The sequence below is a fragment of the Gigantopelta aegis genome, chromosome 4 (genome assembly GCF_016097555.1).
Source record: "Gigantopelta aegis isolate Gae_Host chromosome 4, Gae_host_genome, whole genome shotgun sequence".
In the NCBI taxonomy this organism is placed as follows: Eukaryota; Metazoa; Mollusca; class Gastropoda; order Neomphalida; family Peltospiridae; genus Gigantopelta; species Gigantopelta aegis.
In genome coordinates, this window is record NC_054702.1 from 118,421,469 (window position 1) to 118,444,859 (window position 23,391).

The 23,391-nt window shown below is 39.0% G+C and overlaps 1 protein-coding gene across 1 annotated transcript in view; it reads right to left on the reverse strand.

Moving 5' to 3' along the window:
• Window positions 1–23,391, reverse strand: part of LOC121370223 (dynein heavy chain 1, axonemal-like) — a 175,400-nt gene that overhangs the window by 73,238 nt on the left and 78,771 nt on the right. Inside the window, exons 44-52 of the mRNA XM_041495345.1 lie at window positions 10,097–10,210; window positions 8,447–8,587; window positions 7,231–7,391; window positions 6,604–6,935; window positions 5,806–5,984; window positions 4,090–4,326; window positions 3,633–3,829; window positions 2,010–2,145; window positions 624–832 (exon numbers count right to left, since the gene is read on the reverse strand). Of these exons, the coding sequence (XP_041351279.1) occupies window positions 624–832; window positions 2,010–2,145; window positions 3,633–3,829; window positions 4,090–4,326; window positions 5,806–5,984; window positions 6,604–6,935; window positions 7,231–7,391; window positions 8,447–8,587; window positions 10,097–10,210 (1,706 nt within the window). The remainder of the gene's footprint in view (window positions 1–623; window positions 833–2,009; window positions 2,146–3,632; window positions 3,830–4,089; window positions 4,327–5,805; window positions 5,985–6,603; window positions 6,936–7,230; window positions 7,392–8,446; window positions 8,588–10,096; window positions 10,211–23,391) is intronic.

Genomic DNA, 23,391 nt, shown 5'->3' on the forward strand with positions numbered 1-23,391 from the left:
GTTAATATATAACGTACCTCATGGTTATCACTGTATGGAGGTTACTGCAAACTCTCATGGTGTACTGGGAGAAGAGGTTTGTATATCACTTATTACACCAGTGGTTAGTTAATATATAAGTTACCTCATGGTTATCACTGTATGGAGGTTACTGCACACTCTCTTGCTGTACTGGGAGGAGAGGTTTGGTTAGTTAATATATAACTTACCTCATGGTTATCACTGTATGGAGGTTACTGCGCATTCTCTTGGTGTACTGGGAGAAGAGGTTTGGTTAGTTAATATACAACTTACCTCATGGTTATCACTGTATGGAGGTTACTGCGCACTCTCTTGGTGTATTGGGAGAAGAGGTTTGTATATGACTTATGACACCAGTAGTTAGTTAATATATAACGTACCTCATGGTTATCACTGTATCACTGCATGGAGGTTACTGTGCATTCTCTTGGTGTACTGGGAGAAGAGGTTTGTATATGACTTATTACACCAGTAGTTAGTTAATATATAAGTTACCTCATGGTTATCACTGTATGAAGGTTACAGTGCATTCTCTTGGTGTACTGGGAGAAGAGGTTTGTATATGACTTATTACACCAGTGGTTAGTTAATATATAACTTACCTCATGGTTATCACTGTATGGAGGTTACTGCGCACTCTCTTGGTGTACTGGGAGAAGAGGTTTGTCTTGGTTGGTGTGAGCCCCACGTCCAGACAGATTGGCTTCATTGCTGTATAGATCTGATCCAACTCGTCAAACCCGTAGATGTTGGGCACATCGCCCGCATTCAAGATGTTGTTGATGTCCTCAAGGAACGATTCACTCTTTATCTTTTAAAATGACAAAAAATAATAATTTGAAATATTAACAAAGTGAATGTTTTTCCAAACGATTACTGTAGACACTATTGTCTTACTACTTACTGAACAATATTAAAATACTAACCATATTAATTATGTAATTGTAAAATAATTTGAACCAGATACCAGTGATGTGTTGATTATTTTCCAATTCAACAAAATCTACTTTAGTAACATTTACAGTCTAGTTTTAATAATTTACAATCGGTCATTCAATTACTGTTTCACTAAACTGAGTTTGCCATGTATGACTAATCTAGCTGATGTCCAGGCCTGACCAACCTGGGTGTCACTGAAGAGGAACACCATGTATGACTGATCTAGCTGATGTCCAGTCCTGACCAACCTGGATGTCACTGAAGAGGAACACCATGTATGACTGATCTAGCTGATGTCCAGGCCTGACCAACCTGGGTGTCACTGAAGAGGAACACCATGTATGACTGATCTAGCTGATGTCCAGTCCTGACCAACCTGGGTGTCACTGAAGAGGAACACCATGTATGACTGATCTAGGTGATGTCCAGGCCTGACCAACCTGGATGTCACTGAAGAGGAACACCATGTATGACTGATCTAGCTGATGTCCAGGCCTGACCAACCTGGGTGTCACTGAAGAGGAACACCATGTATGACTGATCTAGCTGATGTCCAGTCCTGACCAACCTGGGTGTCACTGAAGAGGAACACCATGTATGACTGATCTAGCTGATGTCCAGGCCTGACCAACCTGGGTGTCACTGAAGAGCACCATGACCAGCTGACCTGGGTGTCACTGAAGAGGAACACCATGTATGACTGATCTAGCTGATGTCCAGTCCTGACCAACCTGGGTGTCACTGAAGAGGAACACCATGTATGACTGATCTAGCTGATGTCCAGGCCTGACCAAGCTGGGTGTCACTGAAGAGGAACACCATGTATGACTGATCTAGCTGATGTCCAGTCCTGACCAACCTGGGTGTCACTGAAGAGGAACACCATGTATGACTGATCTAGCTGATGCAAAACCTGACCAACCTGGGTGTCACTGAAGAGGAACATCATGTATGACTGATCTAGCTGATGTCCAGGCCTGACCAACCTGGGTGTCACTGAAGAGGAACACCATTTATGACTGATCTAGCTGATGCAAAACCTGACCAACCTGGGTGTCACTGAAGAGGAACACCATGGGCTTGTTATCCAAACCAGCTTTCATCATCACATTCTTCAAATCTTCTCGCCACTCGGCAAATCCATAGTTCTTTGACAACTCAATCTGAAAGCAGTCAAACTCGGCCCTGAAAGGAAAAACAACTGATTCAGAAAGGAAATGAGAAAAATACATTCTAAATAAAGACGTTCCATATCCAGTGAATAGTTTTCAAAAGTGGTGGTCTGCGTGAATGTGATTACACTAATTGTGAACACTAAACTGTCCTCCTCGATTAGCAGCACCTGCACAGGCTTCAAGTACAACAGTATGTGTTACAGATTCTAGTTAAAATTAAACTGCAGGAATTTACTGGCAAAAGGACCACATATTTGACCCAGTACAGGTGTGGCAGTATTTAATGTACCATTTAGTGAGGGCCACTCAAACTGAGACCTACTGATATGTTATATGTCAGCTGGTAAACAGTAACCTGTATGGCTCTCAAGACATTAAGTTTAAATAAAACAAAAGTGAATGTTAAATATATTTAACTCACATGTAAACAGTACCTATAAAACTGGCTGTGTACTGGACTAAATGATAAACATATATATTTAACTCACATGTAAACACTACCTAAAAAACTGGCTGTGTACTGGACTAAATGATAAACATATATATTTAACTCACATGTAAACAGTACCTATAAAACTGGCTGTGTACTGGACTAAATGATAAACATATATATTTAACTCACATGTAAACACTACCTATAAAACTGGCTGTGTACTGGACTAAATGATAAACATATATATTTAACTCACATGTAAACACTACCTATAAAACTGGCTGTGTACTGGACTAAATGATAAACATATATATTTAACTCACATGTAAACACTACCTAAAAAACTGGCTGTGTACTGGACTAAATGATAAACATATATATTTAACTCACATGTAAACAGTACCTATAAAACTGGCTGTGTACTGGACTAAATGATAAACATATATATTTAACTCACATGTAAACACTACCTATAAAACTGGCTGTGTACTGGACTAAATGATAAACATATATATTTAACTCACATGTAAACACTACCTATAAAACTGGCTGTGTACTGGACTAAATGATAAACATATATATTTAACTCACATGTAAACACTACCTAAAAAACTGGCTGTGTACTGGACTAAATGATAAACATATATATTTAACTCACATGTAAACACTACCTATAAAACTGGCTGTGTACTGGACTAAATGATAAATATATATATTTAACTCACATGTAAACACTACCTAAAAAACTGGCTGTCTGCACAAGAGTGAATGTAAGATGTATTTGACTCACATGTGAGCAGAGAGACGCGTCAGACTGCCGTCAATGCTGAGCAGTAGTGGGTTGCCAGTGTGTACTAGAGTGAATGTAAGATGTATTTGACTCACATGTGAGCAGAGAGACGCATCAGACTGCCATCAATGTTGAGCAGCAGTGCGTTTTTGTGTGTACTAGAATGAATGTAAAATGTATTTGACTCACATGTGAGCAGAGAGATGCATCAGACTGCCGTCCACAGTGCGTTGCCTGTGTGTACTAAAGTGAATGTTAGATGTATTTGACTCACATGTGAGCAGAGAGTCGCGTCAGACTCTGCCGTCCACTGCCGCCCATACCGAGCAGCAGAGCATTTCCAAGCGGTTGGCGGATAATGCGAGATATCTGACAGATGTACTGCACGGCATCCATGAAGAGAACCAGCTTCATCTGGGCCGTGTTGATCTGATTGTAGTCCTCCAGGTACTCCTCAAGCACTCGCACCAGCTGTAAACAACATGGAAACATGAGTAATGACCATAACACTTATTTTATCTCTTTGTGATCAGGTATTTCCTGATACAGCAGATTGTTCCTAAAATCTGTTTTACAGAGTATTTTACCTTTTCGCAATCAGGGTTTTCCTAATATAGCCAGTTGTCCATGAAATCTCAGTATTACAGAGAGTATTTTACCTTTTCGTGATCTGGTATTTCCTAATATAGCCAGTTGTCCATGAAATCTCAGTATTACAGAGAGTATTTTACCTTTTCGTGATCTGGTATTTCTAGGTATGGCCGGTTGTCGACAGCGGCAGCCTGCATGAAGTCTCCATAAAGGACCGGTTTCTGAGACACGACGTCTGTGAACTGCATGTTGAAGTCCGTCTCCATCTTCTCTATGAGCAGATCCTCGAACCACTGGCGATCCTGGTTGTTGACCAGACGGTCCTGGAACACGCGGCAACTCTCGTGGTAGAACAGGCGCAGGAAATCTGGCAGGTTCTGCAGTAACAATGTTAACAACATTCTGAACACAACACAAGTTTCCTAGTGAAAAAATTCAAAGAACATCATTCACATTCTAAAACAACATTAAGTATACACTCACAATGAACAGAGTAATATAAGATTTATAAACTAAGATGATATGAACTGAGGACAAACAAAGAATCCAAATGTTAATACCAAACAAATGTAGTAGTGTTTTCTGACTCAATGTGATTTTGATTGGATCCATCATGAGGATTCCCTGGAGGAAAGAGAGAGGTTAGGAGAGAACTCAATGTGATTTTGGTTGGATCCATCATGAGGATTCCCTGGAGGAAAGAGAGAGGTTAGGAGAGAACTCAATGTTATTTTGATTGGATCCATCATGAGAATTCCCTGGAGGAAAGAGAGAGGTTAGGAGAGAACTCACTGTGATTTTGGTTGGATCCATCATGAGGATTCCCTGGAGGAAAGAGAGAGGTTAGGAGAGAACTCACTGTGATTTTGGTTGGATCCATCATGAGGATTCCCTGGAGGAAAGAGAGAGGTTAGGAGAGAACTCACTGTGATTTTGGTTGGATCCATCATGAGGATTCCCTGGAGGAAAGAGAGAGGTTAGGAGAGAACTCACTGTGATTTTGGTTGGATCCATCATGGGGATTCCCATGAGGGAAGAGAGAGGTTTGGGGAGAACTCAGTGATTTTGTTTTATGATTTTTTTTTTAAATAATTTTTTTATCCCAGTGCCCCCTTTCCTTTATCTCCTTTGAATTCCATCTCATTTCTTCCAGATCTGGCAACTCCTCCTATCTTTCAACTTCTTTCGCTGTCCACCTCCACATCCCAGTCCTTGTCTTTCCAACTGCGACAGGTGCTCGACTTTTGTGGCTATCCGTGCCACATACCTGTTCCCCATCAGCTTTCAGCTGTGGGCTTAGTCTGACCACTTCGGGGAGTGTTCAGTAGTTACTTCTGGCATTGTTAGAGGCACTTGTAACCACCTACTATGCACCTCTACTACCGGTGGTCGTTAGTGCCGTGTGTCAGACCAGCTTTATTAGCGGCAGAGGACAAGGATGCCAGGTGGGTACAGGGATATACACAGAGACTGCACCCGTGGAGGAAGTTGAGACAGGTAGGTGATGGTGTGGACAGCTCAGAAGACCAGAGTCGGAGGAAGTTGACAGAAAGGGTTGAAACAGATTGAAATCGTGAGAGAAATTGGAAAGTTTTTTATATTAAGATAATGAGAATGATAGGCAGAGGGTGATAGATGAGAAAGATGAATGAATGTGTGAGCCAGCTTTGACGGGATTTGAACCACTGTCGTCAGCTTGATTGTCCAGCAGCTTAACCACTAGACCACGGAACTCGGGTGATTTTAGCTGGATCCATCATGGGGATTCCCTGGAGGGAAGAGAACTAACTGTGATTTTGGCTGGATCCATCATGAGGATTCCCTGGAGGGAAGAGATAGGTTTGGGGAGAACTCACTGTGATTTTGGTTGGATCCATCATGAGGATTCCCTGGAAGACCTTGGACAGATCTCTCAGGTTAAACGTGTAGTGACTCTTGGCTGGTGTCGGTAGCAGCTCATTAGTGATCTTGTTGTACATCGAGATACATGTGTTTACCATCTGATCAGTGTACTCCCGCAAGCCAGACGCCTGGTCTGAAATATAAACATGATCTTTAGTTTACGATCTGTTCACTGCACTCAATAACCCAGACGCCTGGTCTGAAATATAAACATGATCTTTAGTTTACCATCTGTTCACTGCACTCGATAACCCAGACGCCTGGTCTGAAATATAAACATGATCTTTAGTTTACCATCTGTTCACTGCACTCGATAACCCAGACGCCTGGTCTGAAATATAAACATGATCTTTAGTTTACCATCTGTTCACTGCACTCTGATAACCCAGACACTTGGGCTGACATATAAATAACACGTTCAGTATACTCTCTCAAAGTGGATGCCTGGTCTGAAATATATAAAAGATTTACAATCTGTTTACTGTACTTATTCCCTGGATGCCTGATCTAAAATATAAATATGATGTTCAGATACAATATTTCACCATAACATATAATAGCAGTGTTCAGTTACCATGTGCTCACTCACTTAAACATAGCAATGATTAGTTTATCATCTACTCACTGAACTATACATAACCGATCAGTTTAACTGAGTTTTACAACTTGGATATGTCGTAATAAAGGAGCAAAGCCGTGTAATATTTAAACTCCACCTCCCCACAAAAATCAAGAACTGAGCCCTGACTGACCTGTCCATGACTTGAGGATGACTCCGAAGATCTTCCGTTTGCTCGAGTCCTCCATCTCGGTGAACGCGAGGAAGTTGAAGTGTCGGAGGATCCTGGATGTCACGGGGTTCCGGCCGCCACCTGGTGGGCCCATCGCACACACAAAGTTCACGTCCACGAGGTGGCGGAACTCGCCAATGGCCTTGCGGTCGTACCAGCCATCGAAGTCCATCCACTGGCGCAGCAGCTCGATCGGGGGCTGTGCTCCGTACACCTCGAGTGCAGGCATGTTCAGGTCGTCAATGAAGAAGATGAAGTATTTACCCAGCGGCGGACCAAACACACCTTTACGTCTGTGAGGATCAAACAACACAAACATGTTACTAGCTCATCAGTTCTACACACTCTGTGTTAAATGTAGGTATTATCTCAGTCTGCCCTTCTAATTATTAATCAATTTCCAATGATACTCTTACAAGTCTTCACAAAAATATCATTAACCTCATAAACTGAATATATTTTCTGTCATTGTATGAAAAGTGAAATGCAAAACATTCTTTTGAGTCATTCTGTTACATATAATATAACCGTTATTATATGTAAGCTGTAGTGTGTGAAACAGATGGATTAGACAACACCACAACTGACCTCTTGTCTAACTTGCCGTCAATCAGATCTTGGGTCTGGTTAGCGCTGGTTTTCGCTGAGAAGACTATGAAGTCTGGAATGTATTCTTTTGGCAGGTTACGAGAAAGCTTATCGGCAATTGTCAGTGTCTTGCCTGTTCCAGTGGGTCCGATACTCAACACCTGAAAAACACACACACCATAACTATGTAGCAGCCCAGCATATTCCATTGGATATTGCACAATCTAATATTAAACAAGAGCCGAAAATACACTGATATACATGACTTTGGTCATACTTCGCTTTTTGCATAAATAATCTTGGTAGCATATTAACTTTCTTGCTAGTAAATGTTTTTGTTAAAATTAAATTCAAAACTATGTTATTGGGTAATTTTGGGGCTTTGTCAAATTTGAATTCCCATAAAATAAAACAATCAGATTTATTGAAAGTCTTCGATTACATCTATTTAACGCATATCGACAGGAAGATCACAGCCAGTTAAGTAATATACTAAAATGCATTCAGTTGGAACTCAAAAATCAAACCAAGCAATGTCTTGAAAACACAGAATTTTCACTGATCTCTTTAAAATATGAAATAAAAGGATCATTATTAACAGTTAAAATACACCTGCACTGCTATACCATTGAAAAGCTGTCAATTACCTTTCAGTAATGGATAAAAAAAACCTTCTAATTTATTCCCCTTCAGAACCACTGACGATAAAATCTATACTTACATATTTGATACATACTTTTTATTGGTGTATTTTAAGTAGGGGAATATCCTTGTAACTCTCCATTCTGAAAGATAATGGGATTCGGCCTAGTGGACCGTGTCTCCTTTATTTTTCAGGAATGGAGAGTTACTTGAACATTCCCCTATACTTCATGATACATTTCTGACCATACTAAGATTATTTTTATTGTGATATAAATTGTAGTGTTTAAATAGGATTAAACATATCACACAATCAAAGCAAAAGATGGGGAAACATCTGCAAATGACATACACAGGCTGGTGTGAAGAAAGTCAAAATGTCTTCACAGTTAAAATCATTGCTGGAAATCCATGCCAACATATACAGAAATAGACAGTGAGGTCATACATTGTTTTGTTATTGGTACTGATAAAACTGAGATGACATAAAAGGATATTAATTTGTAACTCACTGTTTTATTCTTGGTACTGATAAAACTGACATGACATAAAAGGATATTAATTTGTAACTCACTGTTTTGTTATTGGTGACGAGCATCTCGAGGATGTGAGCGCTGCGGATGGTGTCCATGGTGGGCACAATGATGTCCGAGTAGCGGATATCTGGACTGATGGAGAACTCTGGCTGGTTGTACATCCAACTGCGCCACTGAACCTACAGTCAAAGTCATAGGTTTTAAACACTCCACTCACATGTCACAAGTGAACCTACAAAGTCATAGGTTTTAAACACTCCACTCACATGTCACAAGTGAACCTACAAAGTCATAGGTTTTAAACACTCCACTCACATGTCACAAGTGAACCTACAAAGTCATAGGTTTTAAACACTCCACTCACATGTAACAAGTGAACCTACAGAGTCACAGGTTTTAAACACTCCACTCACATGTAACACGTGAACCTACAGTCAAAGTCATAGGTTTTAAACACTCCACTCACATGTAACAAGTGAACCTACAGTCAAAGTCATAGGTTTTAAACACTCCACTCACATGTAACAAGTGAACCTACAGTCAAAGTCATAGGTTTTAAACACTCCACTCACATGTAACAAGTGAACCTACAGTCAAAGTCACAGGTTTTAAACACTCCACTCACATGTAACAAGTGAACCTACAGTCAAAGTCACAGGTTTTAAACACTCCACTCACATGTAACAAGTGAACCTACAGTCAAAGTCATATGTTTTAAACACTCCACTCACATGTAACAAGTGAACCTACAGAGTCACAAGTTTTAAACACTCCACTCACATGTAACAAGTGAACCTACAGTCAAAGTCATAGGTTTTAAACACTCCACTCACATGTAACAAGTGAACCTACATTCAAAGTCATAGGTTTTAAACACTCCACTCACATGTAACAAGTGAACCTACAGAGTCACAGGTTTTAAACACTCCATTCACATGTAACAAGTGAACCTACATTCAAAGTCATAGGTTTTAAACACTCCACTCACATGTAACAAGTGAACCTACAGTCAAAGTCATAGGTTTTAAACACTCCACTCACATGTATCAAGTGAACCTACAGAGTCACAGGTTTTAAACACTCCACTCACATGTAACAAGTGAACCTACATTCAAAGTCATAGGTTTTAAACACTCCACTCACATGTAACAAGTGAACCTACAGAGTCACAGGTTTTAAACACTCCACTCACATGTAACAAGTGAACCTACATTCAAAGTCATAGGTTTTAAACACTCCACTCACATGTAACAAGTGAACCTACAGAGTCACAGGTTTTAAACACTCCATTCACATGTAACAAGTGAACCTACATTCAAAGTCATAGGTTTTAAACACTCAACTCACATGTAACAAGTGAACCTACATTCAAAGTCATAGGTTTTAAACACTCCACTCACATGTAACAAGTGAACCTACATTCAAAGTCATAGGTTTTAAACACTCCACTCACATGTAACAAGTGAACCTACAGAGTCACAGGTTTTAAACACTCCACTCACATGTAACAAGTGAACCTACATTCAAAGTCATAGGTTTTAAACACTCCACTCACATGTAACAAGTGAACCTACAGAGTCACAGGTTTTAAACACTCCACTCACATGTAACAAGTGAACCTACATTCAAAGTCATAGGTTTTAAACACTCCACTCACATGTGTTTCATTGACATAAAATCTTGTTTACCTCCTTATTCTTGGTGCTATCTTCTTCTTCTTCATCCATCTCCGGGCTGCTGATTCCAACATCATCCAAGACATAGTCATACACTAGACCATCATCAGGGAACATCAGGTGGCACTGGAACAAAGAAACAACACATCAGTGATATCACCAAACAAACGTAACACTGCAGACATCCACACACACATCAATTCAGATTCTGTAAGAAATAAAATGAATCACAATAGAATACAAAATACCTCTACACCAAACCTGTAACATCTAGACCACATGAAAAAAAACAAGCAGGTCAGAGTAACCCTATAATAAGTAAAACATGGGTCAAAATATTTCAAAATAAGTAATTCATCAACACATGAATTCACAATGCCATCTAGTCAAACTGCCTCAAGTGTACATTTATGATGTTTCACAGAGTGTAAATATTATATAGAAATTTAGTACCTTGTGATTTTTTCATGTTCAGTCAAACTGTGTCACCTAACTATGTGAGAAAGGCTGTAAGTACCTCGTGTTTCTTCATGTTCAGTCAAACTGTGTCACCTAACTATGTGAGAAAGGCTGTAAGTACCTCGTGTTTCTTCATGTTCTGTCAAACTGTGTCACCTAACTATGTGAGAAAGGCTGTACCTCGTGTTTTTTCATGTTCAGTCAAACTGTGTCACCTAACTATGTGACAAAAGGCTGTAAGTACCTCGTGTTTCTTCATGTTCAGTCAAACTGTGTCACCTAACTATGTGAGAAAGGCTGTACCTCGTGTTTTTTCATGTTCAGTCAAACTGTGTCACCTAACTATGTGACAAAAGGCTGTAAGTACCTCGTGTTTCTTCATGTTCAGTCAAACTGTGTCACCTAACTATGTGAGAAAGGCTGTACCTCGAGTTTCTTCATATTCAGTCAAACTGTGTCACCTAACTATGTGAGAAACGATGTAAGTACCTCGTGTTTCTTCATGTTCTGTCAAACTGTGTCACCTAACTATGTGAGAAAGGCTGTACGTCATATTTCTTCATGTTCAGTCAAACTGTGTCACCTAACTATGTGAGAAAGGCTGTAAGTACCTCGTGTTTCTTCATGTTCTGTCAAACTGTGTCACCTAACTATGTGAGAAAGGCTGTAAGTACCTCGTGTTTCTTCATGTTCAGTCAAATTGTGACCTAACTATGTGAGAAAGGCTGTACGTCATGTTTCTTCATGTTCAGTCAAACTGTGTGACCCAACTATGTGAGAAAGGCTGTACCTCATGTTTCTTCATGTTCAGTCAAACTGTGCCACCTAACTATGTGAGAAAGGCTGTGCGTCATATTTCTTCATGTTCAGTCAAACTGTGTCACCTAACTATGTGAGAAAGGCTGTACCTCGTGTTTCTTCATGTTCTGTCAAACTGTGTCACCTAACTATGTGAGAAAGGCTGTAAGTACCTCGTGTTTCTTCATGTTCAGTCAAACTGTGTCACCTAACTATGTGAGAAAGGCTGTAAGTACCTCGTGTTTCTTCATGTTCAGTCAAACTGTGTCACCTAACTATGTGAGAAAGGCTGTAAGTACCTCGTGTTTCTTCATGTTCAGTCAAACTGTGTCACCTAACTATGTGAGAAAGGCTGTACCTTGTGTTTCTTCATGTTCTGTCAAACTGTGTCACCTAACTATGTGAGAAAGGCTGTACCTCGTGTTTTTTCATGTTCAGTCAAACTGTGTCACCTAACTATGTGACAAAAGGCTGTAAGTACCTCGTGTTTCTTCATGTTCAGTCAAACTGTGTCACCTAACTATGTGAGAAAGGCTGTACCTCGTGTTTCTTCATGTTCAGTCAAACTGTGTGTCACCTAACTATGTGAGAAAGGCTGTACGTCATGTTTCTTCATGTTCAGTCAAACTGTCACCTAACTATGTGAGAAAGGCTGTACCTCGTGTTTCTTCACGTTCAGTCAAACTGTGTCACCTAACTATGTGAGAAAGGCTGTACATCATATTTCTTCATGTTCAGTCAAACTGTGTCACCTACAGTACACGAACCAACCATAGTGGCAATATCGGAGATCGGCTCGGCGGTCGGCTCGGCGGTTTCGGCGGTCTTGAAAAAAAAAATGTTTCCAAACATTCGCCGATCGGCGGATCGACAATTTTGTAAAATATTTCTTTCAACAACAATTACGCTTGCACTTCATCCAACGCGTAGAACTGTTCATTATGATTATATTGACATGCACATTGTTATTAACAGCTTCAAGTCATAAAAGTGAAACACCATTTTTTTTAAATAAATAAATTGTGAAACTGACTCACGTGCAACTTGCGTCAGCTGTGGAAGAATTCATTATATATGATGGGGATCAGTTTGATCAGTTTGACTTTTCGATGTGCCACCGATTTAAAAAAAAAAAAAAAAAAAAAAAAAAAAAAAATGGGGAGGGGGGTGGTTTGAGGGACGGCTGTTTAAAACCAAATTGGCTATCAGACTATTTTGTTCCACACCAGTAACAACTTGCTGCGATTCTGCAAATTCGCACCGGTCACTTTGCTGCGAACCTGTGACCTCTTTATCTGTCGGTTGTTGTTAACTGCCAATATGTTATAAATTTAATTTAATTTAAAAAAAAAAAAAAAAAACAACCTTGTATGCCGCAGCGTTGACATGTTTTAAAAGCAGAATTATTAAATTATTATCCTAAAACTTCTGTTATTGATATATTCCGATTGGCATCTTAAATCATTCACTCTATACTGACTATAATAAAATTTTAAAACCAAAACACATGATGTAATTTAACTGACCGACAACCCTTGTAGACAGCTGAAAAAGGAAAACTATAAAGGAAAAGGTGCGTCACTGCATGTGTGTGTGTGTGTGTGTGGGGGGGGGGGGGTATTGCGGTTTTGAGAGAAAAGAAGTGAAATCGACAAATAAATGTGCATGTGGCTTGCCTATGTGATGACTGTCACAAGCGGCTAACAAAAACTTCATTTTATTTGTATTATTATTGCATGTATTATTATTTAGGGCGTTTTTTCAAATTCGTTTCTTTTTTTCTTTTTCTGTTTTTGCCAATGCAGGCGCGTATGAAATAATGTTAGCAAGGGGGGGGGGTGTCTAGACTGGCGAGCTACGTTTATGGGGGGTGGGGGTTACAAAACAATGTACACAGGCGCATGTGCAGAAAATTTAGTACCGGTGTCTAGACTGGTGAGATGTTTTTAGGGAATGTCGGGTCATGCTTCGCAAAAAAAAAAAAACATTTAAGAAAATTCGGGAAGGGGGAGGAGGGTAGACCCTGAAGCACACCCCTGTGCACACGCGCCTGCAATATAATTATGTTTGCGGCTTAATTTACCAACGGCCCAAACGATCGCGGGTCTGCAAGCTGCTTTGTTAATTGATTTCCAAAAGGAACTAGGGATCAGGTTTTATTTGAGGCTGTTTTTATTGTGGATATATTCCCGCTAGCCCCATTTACATTTTCTTCACTATCTGTAACAATAGCATTATACATGTATGTTAACCACCGATTTGACAAATGATCGTTAGTCGTTTCGTTTGCGTTGGGAGTGATTTTCGATAGGAACGTACACAGGCACGTGGTAACAATATCCGGGTGTGGGGGTTTGGAGCACAATCTCTAATGGAGGGGGCTCAGTCTCTAATGGGGGAGGGAACAGAAGCCAATTTTTAAAAATCTGTATTTATATATAGGACAAAAAAAAACAAAAAAAACCCATACATATTCGTCCACAAGTGGGAGAGGTGTGTGCTACATGTGCCTGGAAGAGGTTTTATATGGGGATGTTGTTGCTGCAAATATGTTATATCTAACCCCATTTACCTTTTCACTAGCTGTACCAATATCATTCTGTGTACCGTCGATTTGACCAACGATCTCAACGATCGCCGTTTGTTTGTGTGCTGATTTGTCAATATGAGAGTTGGCGTGATTTCCAAAAGGAACGTTGGTAAAGGTTGTATCTGGGGCTGTTGTTGTTGTTGTTGCAAGAATATTCTCTCTAGCCACCATTTACCCTTTCTGCTCTAGCTGTACCAATATCATGTTTACCGCCGAGTTGTCCAACGATCCGAACCATCGTTTCGTCTGCGAGCTGTTTTATTTAATTAATGTGAGTTAGCGTCATTTCCTAAAGGATCTTGGATACAGGTTTTATCTGGTGCTGTTGTTATGGGCCCGGTATATCATCTCTAACCCCCAATTACATTTTCTCTACTAGCTGTATCAATAACATGTATACTTGTTTACCGCCGATTTGACCAACGATCGCTGATCGTTTGTGTGCTGCTTTGTTAATATGTGAGCTGGCGTAATTTCAAAAAGGAACTTGTGTACCGGTTTTATCTGGGGCTGTTGTTGTTACTGGTGTATTCTCTCTAGCCACCATTTACCCTTTCTCCACTTGCTGTACAAATATTATGTTTACCGCCGATTTGACCAACGATCACCTGTTGTTTCGTTTCATAACTCCTGTTAATAGTTATTGTGAGCTGGCGTGATTTCCAAAAGAAACTTGGGTACCTGATTTATCTGGGACTGTTGTTGTTGTTGCGCTCTAGATATATATATATATATATATATATATATATATATATATATATATATATATCCCTCAGTTACCTGTGTTCCAATAGCTGTACCAGTATGCTTACTAGTATATCTTTTTTACCAACGGTCCTATGTTATTTTGTCTAGGAGCTTTCTTTTAATAACTCAAAACGTGTCAGCAATTACAAAAGGATCGAGTGCGGGTTTTATATAGGGCTGTCATTTACATGTTCATTTGATTTTGATTTGGAAAAACGTGTAATCATAAAATATGCCATTTCTCTCCAATAACCGTACATGCACAGTTGTGCGTTTACCAACCCGATTTACGAAAGTAATTTGGGTGCAGGTTTGTCTGGTGTGTGCGACCCCCCCCCCCCCCCCCCCCCCCACACACACACAGATAGAGGGGTTCTGGGGTTATTTCAGGTGTTATTTACTTTTATTTTATTTTTATTAGGGTCTTTTTCTTCAAATATATCAGTTTTGACTTTGATTAGTATTTACAATATTGTGACGATTTAAAAAACAACAACAAAAAACCCAAACAACAACAACATTTTAATTCAAATTTTGTCTCGCAGCTGTTCCTTTTTAAGCACATAAAATTCAGTGCAGCGGGAGTGGAGAAACAACAGCAGTCTGAAGATTGGATTCATCCACGCTATATTTATTGTTTTATATTTTCACTTTCTGGACACCCCCCCCCCCCCCCCCCCCCCCCCCCCCATAGGTGTTTAATACAGTAAGTTCAAAAATAAAATAATACGGCAGATGAAATAAGACCTTTATAACTTAGTATCTAGTATATTTTCCGACTGTATTTATGAATAATGAAATCAAATATCCTAGAATTCATCTACTCACATACTGAATTAAAACTGTGTAGGCATAGTACCTAGGTCCCCATCATCGAACAAAATGTGTTACAGGCTTAAAAAGCAAAAATAATAATAATTATATACAATTATGCTCCCCACAACCTAACCACAATCCGAAGTATGCAAAACATTTCTCTTTTACGGTCTTGTTTTGCCTGCCTTACAGCAAACCACCAGACGTTTCGAATACACAGACTCCAGACGAATCGAATACACAGACTCTCAAAGGAAGCAAATCACCACACCGTGCATGGGTGTTAATTCCCTCTTTTCCACGTGTTATATGGGATGGCCGGTAATTGTAAAAGGTGGGAGAAAATAGGTGTCATTGGGCCGGCGATGAGGCACAACTACGCCAGTTGGTTCGATCACATAAAGAAAATACTAGTATATCAGGCCCATACGCGGGCTTTTTAATGGGGTGGGGGTGGAGGTGCGAATTCTTCGTGCTGGGACCAACAATGGGTAAGACTTGATAAGAATAACTTTATCTAAATTTGATAGAAAAAAAAACTCTGGATCTTTGGTTAAAAAAAAATTAATAATAATAATTTAAAAAAATCGACACCATATGCGCACGGTATAACCGATGGTAAATATATACATGGAAGATGACGCTACGGTACTACATATAGCAACTGAAATTTTAGATGTGTACTCTGCTTTAATAAAAAAAAAACCCTACTTATATCCGCGCCTGGATGTTATTTATATAGTTGCGATCTATCAGCAGTGATGACAGTAAATTGTCCTATCTTCCTAGAAAAATCAATCAATCAATCAATAAAGTAAAAAATAAATGAGATGACGAAGATTGGTTTCATCCACACTTAATTTACTTTGTTTTTAATTTATGATATTTGGACTGTCTTTGGATTTCTTTCTCTTTTTCAGGTATTTAATACAGTAAGTTCAAAGTCAAATAATAAGAAGACAAAAAAGAAAGACCGTTACAGTAGTGTCTGATATATTTTATGTATTTGTAGAATAAAATAAAATTATCAAGATATATTAACCAAAAACGCATTTAATGGTTAAAGAATTTAACCCACCCCAATAATGAATAATGAAATTAAATATCCCAGAATGCACCCACAGACATCTTGAATTAACAAAAAAGAGAGAAGAAAGTCTATACATCATTTATGTGGCATGTAATCGGAGGGGACTTTGTTTTCACCAAAGTGAGTTACAGACTCTATTCCTACCCTCACCCCGAAAAAAAAAAACCCTCCACCCAATAATTATTTACCGTTATGCTACCCACAACTGATACTGCCACAACCCCACCCCCGCCCCTTTTTCTGACCCAAGTAGAAGCGTACGTCTCTTCTTATCATCGGAACGAGTACTACAATTGCAATGCCCCCACCCCCCCCCCCCCCCCCCCAGTATGGTCATTTTTTTTAAATAACCCTATAAATGTAGAACTCCACCAAACTCATAAATGTTAACAATGTTATACTGTTTGCTTGGTGAACCGTTCTAAAATACGCCAAAATTCCTTCAAGAAGGGGCGGGATTTAGCTCAGTCAATTGAGCGCTCGCTTGAGGTGTTTGCGTCGCAGGATCGAACCACCTCAGTGGATCCGTTCAACTGATTGGGTTTTTTCTCGTTCCAACCAGTGCACCACAACTGGTCAAAGGCCGTGGTATGTGCGTTCTTGTCTGTGGGAAAGTGCATATGAAAGATCCCTTGCTGCATTAAGAAAATATCGCGGGTTTCCTCTATTGACTACGAGTCAGAATTACCAAATGTTTGACATCCAATAGCCGATGATTAATAATCAATGTGCTCGGAATATTCAAAATTCAATAGCATCAAAATTGCCCCCTCTCCCACCCACCACAACCATTTTCCTTTCCTGGGCCGAGGCACCTGCGCCCATAACAGGCGTGCGCTACATCTTGTTCTGAATGTGCAGGTAAAACCCTATGACTCTATTGGAAATTGTCTGTGATTAATTTATGGGAAATTTAACTGAAAATACTAACGTTTTCCTGAAAGTACAACTTGCAGCAATTCACTGGACTCAGTGTGACAGGTATCAACAATAATTTGTGAAATATCACATTTAGTATTTGATAGAACCACAAGCAGTGTCCAGCATATTATTTTGTTTAGACTACATTATACCAGCTGAACTGTATTGTAGTGGATTACACGAACCCATGGTCGGGCCACAAGGCTTCGGGTCCCTTCCGGTACTTCAATCTTTCACCCCACTACAGTGCCTCAGCAAAAAAAAAAGAGAGAGAAAAAAAAAGAAGTAAATAAAGAAAAAAAAAAAAAGAAAAAAAAGAAAAAAAAAGAAGAAAAATTGACGAGCTCGTAGTACCTGTGGGGCCCCTAGGCTTCAGCGTAGTTAGCCTTGTGGATAATACGGCCCTGCACGAAACTTGGAACAGAATCCCCACACTGACCATCAGTGTGATGATTGTTTCTCCCCTTTGATGATCCATGCATATATATGTGTGTGTGTGTGTGTGTGTGTATATAGGTGTGCGCCCCCCCCCCCCCCCCCCCTCCCTTTTGGCAGCTTCCTACGGCCACTGCTGGGTTAGCCTAATATATTTTTAATTATGCTGTTCTAAGTCAAATTTTAATATATTTTTCAAAAAAAATTTTCTTTGAAGTCATTTAATATTTGGTTTTAATAATTTCTCTTAACTAATGGTTACACAGTGATTAATTTTTGAACAACTGGCCCGATTTGCATGCTTGGCAACGGTCGATTCAACCGATTGTCACATACAATGAAGGTGGCATGCTGCAACAGTGTGACGTCATCTGATCTCTCTCTCTCTCTCACACACACACACACACACACACACACACACGATTAGACCATACTGCTCGGGGAGATCAAACATCGAAACAAACGGAGCCCATGATTTTGTTTATTCAAATTATTGCATTGACTTTTTAAAATCACCCCTAAAAATGTAGTTAGTATTATTTAGCACAATTAATTTATTAATTTATATCCAAAAGATAATAATTATTGCGAAGACTAATCGTCGAACAGTGCACTGGCTAGTACTTAATCCATTATGGTGACCCAGACAATGTTAGAACTGTCCCTGATACAAGACGCACGAGCTGCTTGAGAAATAGACATTGTTTTAGTTTTGACTTGGGCTTGTAGGTCAAAGAAAAAGCCGACATGAAATTGAGAACGTTTTATCATCTAAGCCAAATCGCAGTTATTTTCGTGTTACTACGTAATATTTGTAAAGTTTGTTTGTTTTATTTAACGACGCCACTAGAGCACATTGATTTTTTATCTTATCATCGGCTATTGGACGTCAAACATATGGTCATTCTGACAATATTTTATGTTTTTTAGAGGAAACCCGCTGGCGCCACATAGGCTACTCTTTTTACGATAGGCAGCAAGGGATCTTTTATTTGTGCTTCCCACAGACAGAATAGCACAAACCATGGCCTTTGTTGAACCAGTTATGGATCACTGGTTGGTGCAAGTGGTTTATACCTACCCATTGAGCCTCGCGGAGCACTCACTCAGGGTTTGGAGTCAGTATCTGGATTAAAAATCCCATGCCTCGACTGGGATCCGAACCCAGTACCTACCAGCCTGTAGACCGATGGCCTAACCACGACGCCACCGAAGCCGGTACATAATATTTATTTATATTACTCGTTTTTACTGTGGTGTTCTTTAAAAATTTACCATTTATGAACATTTATCTGTACTTTAATATTGTTAGAAGTTAAAGTGCATTGTTTAATGACACCACTAGAATACATTGATCATAGGCTATTGGATGTCAAACACCACGTTGTCATCAGAAGAAACCCCGCTACATTTTTTTTCTGATGCAGCAAGGGATCTTTTTTATGCTCTTTCCCACAGACAGGAAAATACATATGACAGCCTTTGACCAGATGTGGTGCACTAGTTGGAACGAGAAAAAAAAATCCAATCAGGTGAATGGATACACCGAGGTGGTTCGATCATGCGACCCAAGCACCGCAAGCGAGCACTCAACCGATGCCTCAAGATATTGAGTTGAAATATTGTGTACTTTTATTCTTAATTTATTTAGTATTTTTGTACTTACAATTTTGAATCAGTTGCTATTTTAACAATATTTGTCCTAATGCCTACAATTTTTACTAAATGTGGCAATCGGTGTGTGTGTGTGTGTGTGTGTGTGTGTGTGTGTGTGTGTGTGTGAAACAAAGTGAATATTTCCTTTTCTGAACAGATCGGGCCCTTTTAAGGGCCACTATGGGCAACCTAGGGAGACATCTTAACTCCAACAAGGTCCCAGTAACGAGCTACTCTCGGCATACTAAGTTCAAAAATATATATAGCTCCCCATTTCCATTTAGGCGGACCGTTCAAAAATGCGTCAAATTTCCTACATTCAATTATGCTTAATCCTACGGGATATCCCAAATGCCATAGCACCAAAACCACCTCCACCTGCTACCGATTGGACGTGCTACTCTCTTACACCTGCCAGTGCAGACAGTCCCCTCTCCCACCCACCCCAACCCTTTCCTGTCCTGGACGGAGGAGCCAGCTGAGGCCGGCACCTGTGCCCATGACAGGCATGCGCTAAAACAGCTTGCTCTGAATGTGCACGTTAAACCCTATGACCTGACCTAACCTGATTATGAAAGCACTCCGTTTAAAATTTCAGTCAGGTCAAGTCATATTTAAATTGCACATTCAGAACAATTTTGGTTCTTATTGACGAACAAAATTTGAGACCACTGTCTGCATTTTTATTTTTGGTGAACCCTCTAAATTTGTGCCCAACTGTTAATCTAGTGTTCACTTGTTTGGCTGAATTAGACTAAATGTATTGCATTTCCCCTTCCCCTCCTACTATGTAACTATTAAAGGGACATTCCCGACTTTGCTGCAATTTTTAAGATGTTATTGACTAACAGATACTTTTTAACGATTGTAATTACATATCAAACATATTTTTCTGCATAAAATATTAGTGGCTGTATATTAAACGTGTTTCTGATCGTTCTAATATTTGTACTAGGTTAAATTTCATTTTATTTCCTAAAAAAAATCCAGTTTGGGCTTCTTACAAATATTAAGACGACCAGAAACACATTTAATATACAGACACTGATATTCTAAACGAGAAAATATATTTAATATGCAAGTTTAATCGTAGAAATATTTTATTAGTCGGAAACTTCTTATAATGCAGCAAACTCAGGAATGTCCCTTTTATATCCTAAAAGGTACCGACATAATAGTCCTCATTCTCCCACTTTTCCAGTTACTCTGTTCAGAAGGCCGGAAATGTGACATTTTAACACCTGAAATTCAAACCTTTCTCTCAGAAGCAAGCAGGTTCAGACCGTGAAATATATTTATTTTCATCTCCCAGGCCATTGAACCGATACCATGCCCCCACCCTCTCCACGCCTTTCAAATACACCCCGCGGTCATTGTTATAGGCTATATCCCTCCCCACCCCCCCCCCCAAAATTTTTTAAAAAATAAAACATTTTCACTTCAATTTTATTATTTATAAATATCCCCCCCCCCCCCCCCCCATGATAGTACATACTTAGTAGCTGGAACGAGACATAATCCCACTGGCGGGGATCGACCACGATTCTAGACTTAAATGAATGCGTCCGAGCAAGGCACAAGACAACTTCATCCTTCCTGCACCGGCAGTAAGAGGACTACCACTATTCCAAGATTGGATTGACAAAATGAAGCTTGTTCGTGACCGCACAGTCCTTGCAATATCAAAGCAACAGATAAAACAACAACAACAAACATACCAAAAAAACCAACAACAAAAAAACCCAAAAAAAAAAAACCCAACAACCCCGTATTCAAAATCCATTTGAAAAACTTGTTTTTATGTCATTGTCTGCATCTGCACATGCACATGTATGCAGGTGTTCATGTATATTGCATCACAACCAGGTGTACGTACATGTGTTCTTACCATCTCTCCATACAGACCACCAAAGCAAGTACAAAGCTACACAGCAAAGAGCCATAAAACCGTATTGCGTAATGTGTATTCAGTTCAAAGAGCGTGCATGTTCATGTAAAGTACGTAATTCGACAGTATTGTTCTGCTTGCTAACGCTTGGTGCCTGTGTTAAAGGGACATTCCTGAGTTTGCTGCATTGTAAGATGTTTCCCACTAATAAAATATTTCTACGATTAAACTTACATATTAAATATATTTTCTTGTTTAAAATATCAGTGTCTGTATATTCAATGTGTTTCTATTTGTAAGAAGCCCAAACTGGAATTTGTCTTAAAGGGACAAAAATATTTTAGGAAATAAAATGAAATTTACACATATTAGAATGATCAGAAACATGTTTTATATATAGCCACTAATATTTTATTCATAAAAATATATTTGATATATAATTACAATCGTTAAAAGGTCTCTTGTTAGTCGATAACATCTTAAAAATTCACTGATACTTTAAAGGGACATTCCTGAGTTTGCTGCATTATAAGAAGTTTCCGACTAATAAAATATTTCTACGATTAAACTTGCATATTAAATATATTTTCTCGTTTAGAATACCAGTGTCTGTATATTCAATGTGTTTCTGGTCGTCTTAATATTTGTAAGAAGCCCAAACTGGATTTTGTCTTCAAATAATTTCGTACGTACGAAAAAAAAATATTTTAGGAAATAAAATGAAATTTAACCTAGTACAAATATTAGAACGATCAGAAACACGTTTAATATACAGCCACTAATATTTTATGCAGAAAAATATGTTTGATATGTAATTACAATCGTTAAAAAGTATCTGTTAGTCAATAACATCTTTAAAATTGCAGCAAAGTCGGGAATGTCCCTTTAACAAAGTAGCTCGCAGACGAAACGACTCGTGATCGTTGGTCAAATCGGCGGTAAACATACATGTATAGAGGATAATAAATGAGTTGCCAGTTATTATCACATTTATGTCCCGAGTGAAATAATAAATAATGATATTGGTACAACTAGTGGAGAATACACGCAAAATAAACAGCTCCAGATAAAACCTGTAACCTAAGTTCCTTTTGCAAATCACGTAAACACATTTATGTAACTAAGCATATCAGAGACCGGCGATCGTTTGTAACTTTGGGGTATAAACATACACTGGTGTGCATGTATGGCTACTGGTGTAAAAAAGGGGTATTTTATTATGGGGTGTTTTCCCAAATCAAACTGAATGGATACAATTAGGATATAAATATATGACATAAAAAAACAACTAAAAAAAATAAAATAATAATAACAAAAAAAACCAGAATATTTTCCCCAAATCAAATTGTATGGATTAACATTGAATTTTTTTTATATACACACAAAAAAACAACAACAGTAGAGAGAGATATCTACAACGACAGTCCTAGAAAAAGAAAATATACATATAGCTGTAATACAAACAGTCCCTGTACCGAAGTTCTTTTTGGAAATCACTCCAGCACACATTTATTTAACAAAGCTCGTAAACGACATGTAACCCGCGATCGTTGGTCAAATCGGCGGTAAACGTATACAGGTAATATTGGTACAATTAGTGGAGGAAAAGGTAAATGGGTGATAGAATACATCTGCAACAACAGCTCCAGATAAAACCTATACCCATGTTCCTTTTTGAAATCACGCCAACACACATTTATTTAACAAAGTTCGTAAACGACATGTAACCCGCGATCGTTGTGATCGTTGGTCAAATCGGCGGTACACGTTTACAGGTAATATTGGTACAATTAGTGGAGGAAAAGGTAAATGGGTGTTAGAGAGAATACATCTGCAACAACAATAGCTCCAGATAAAACCTGTACCCATGTTCATTTTGGAAATCACGCCAACACACATTTATTTAA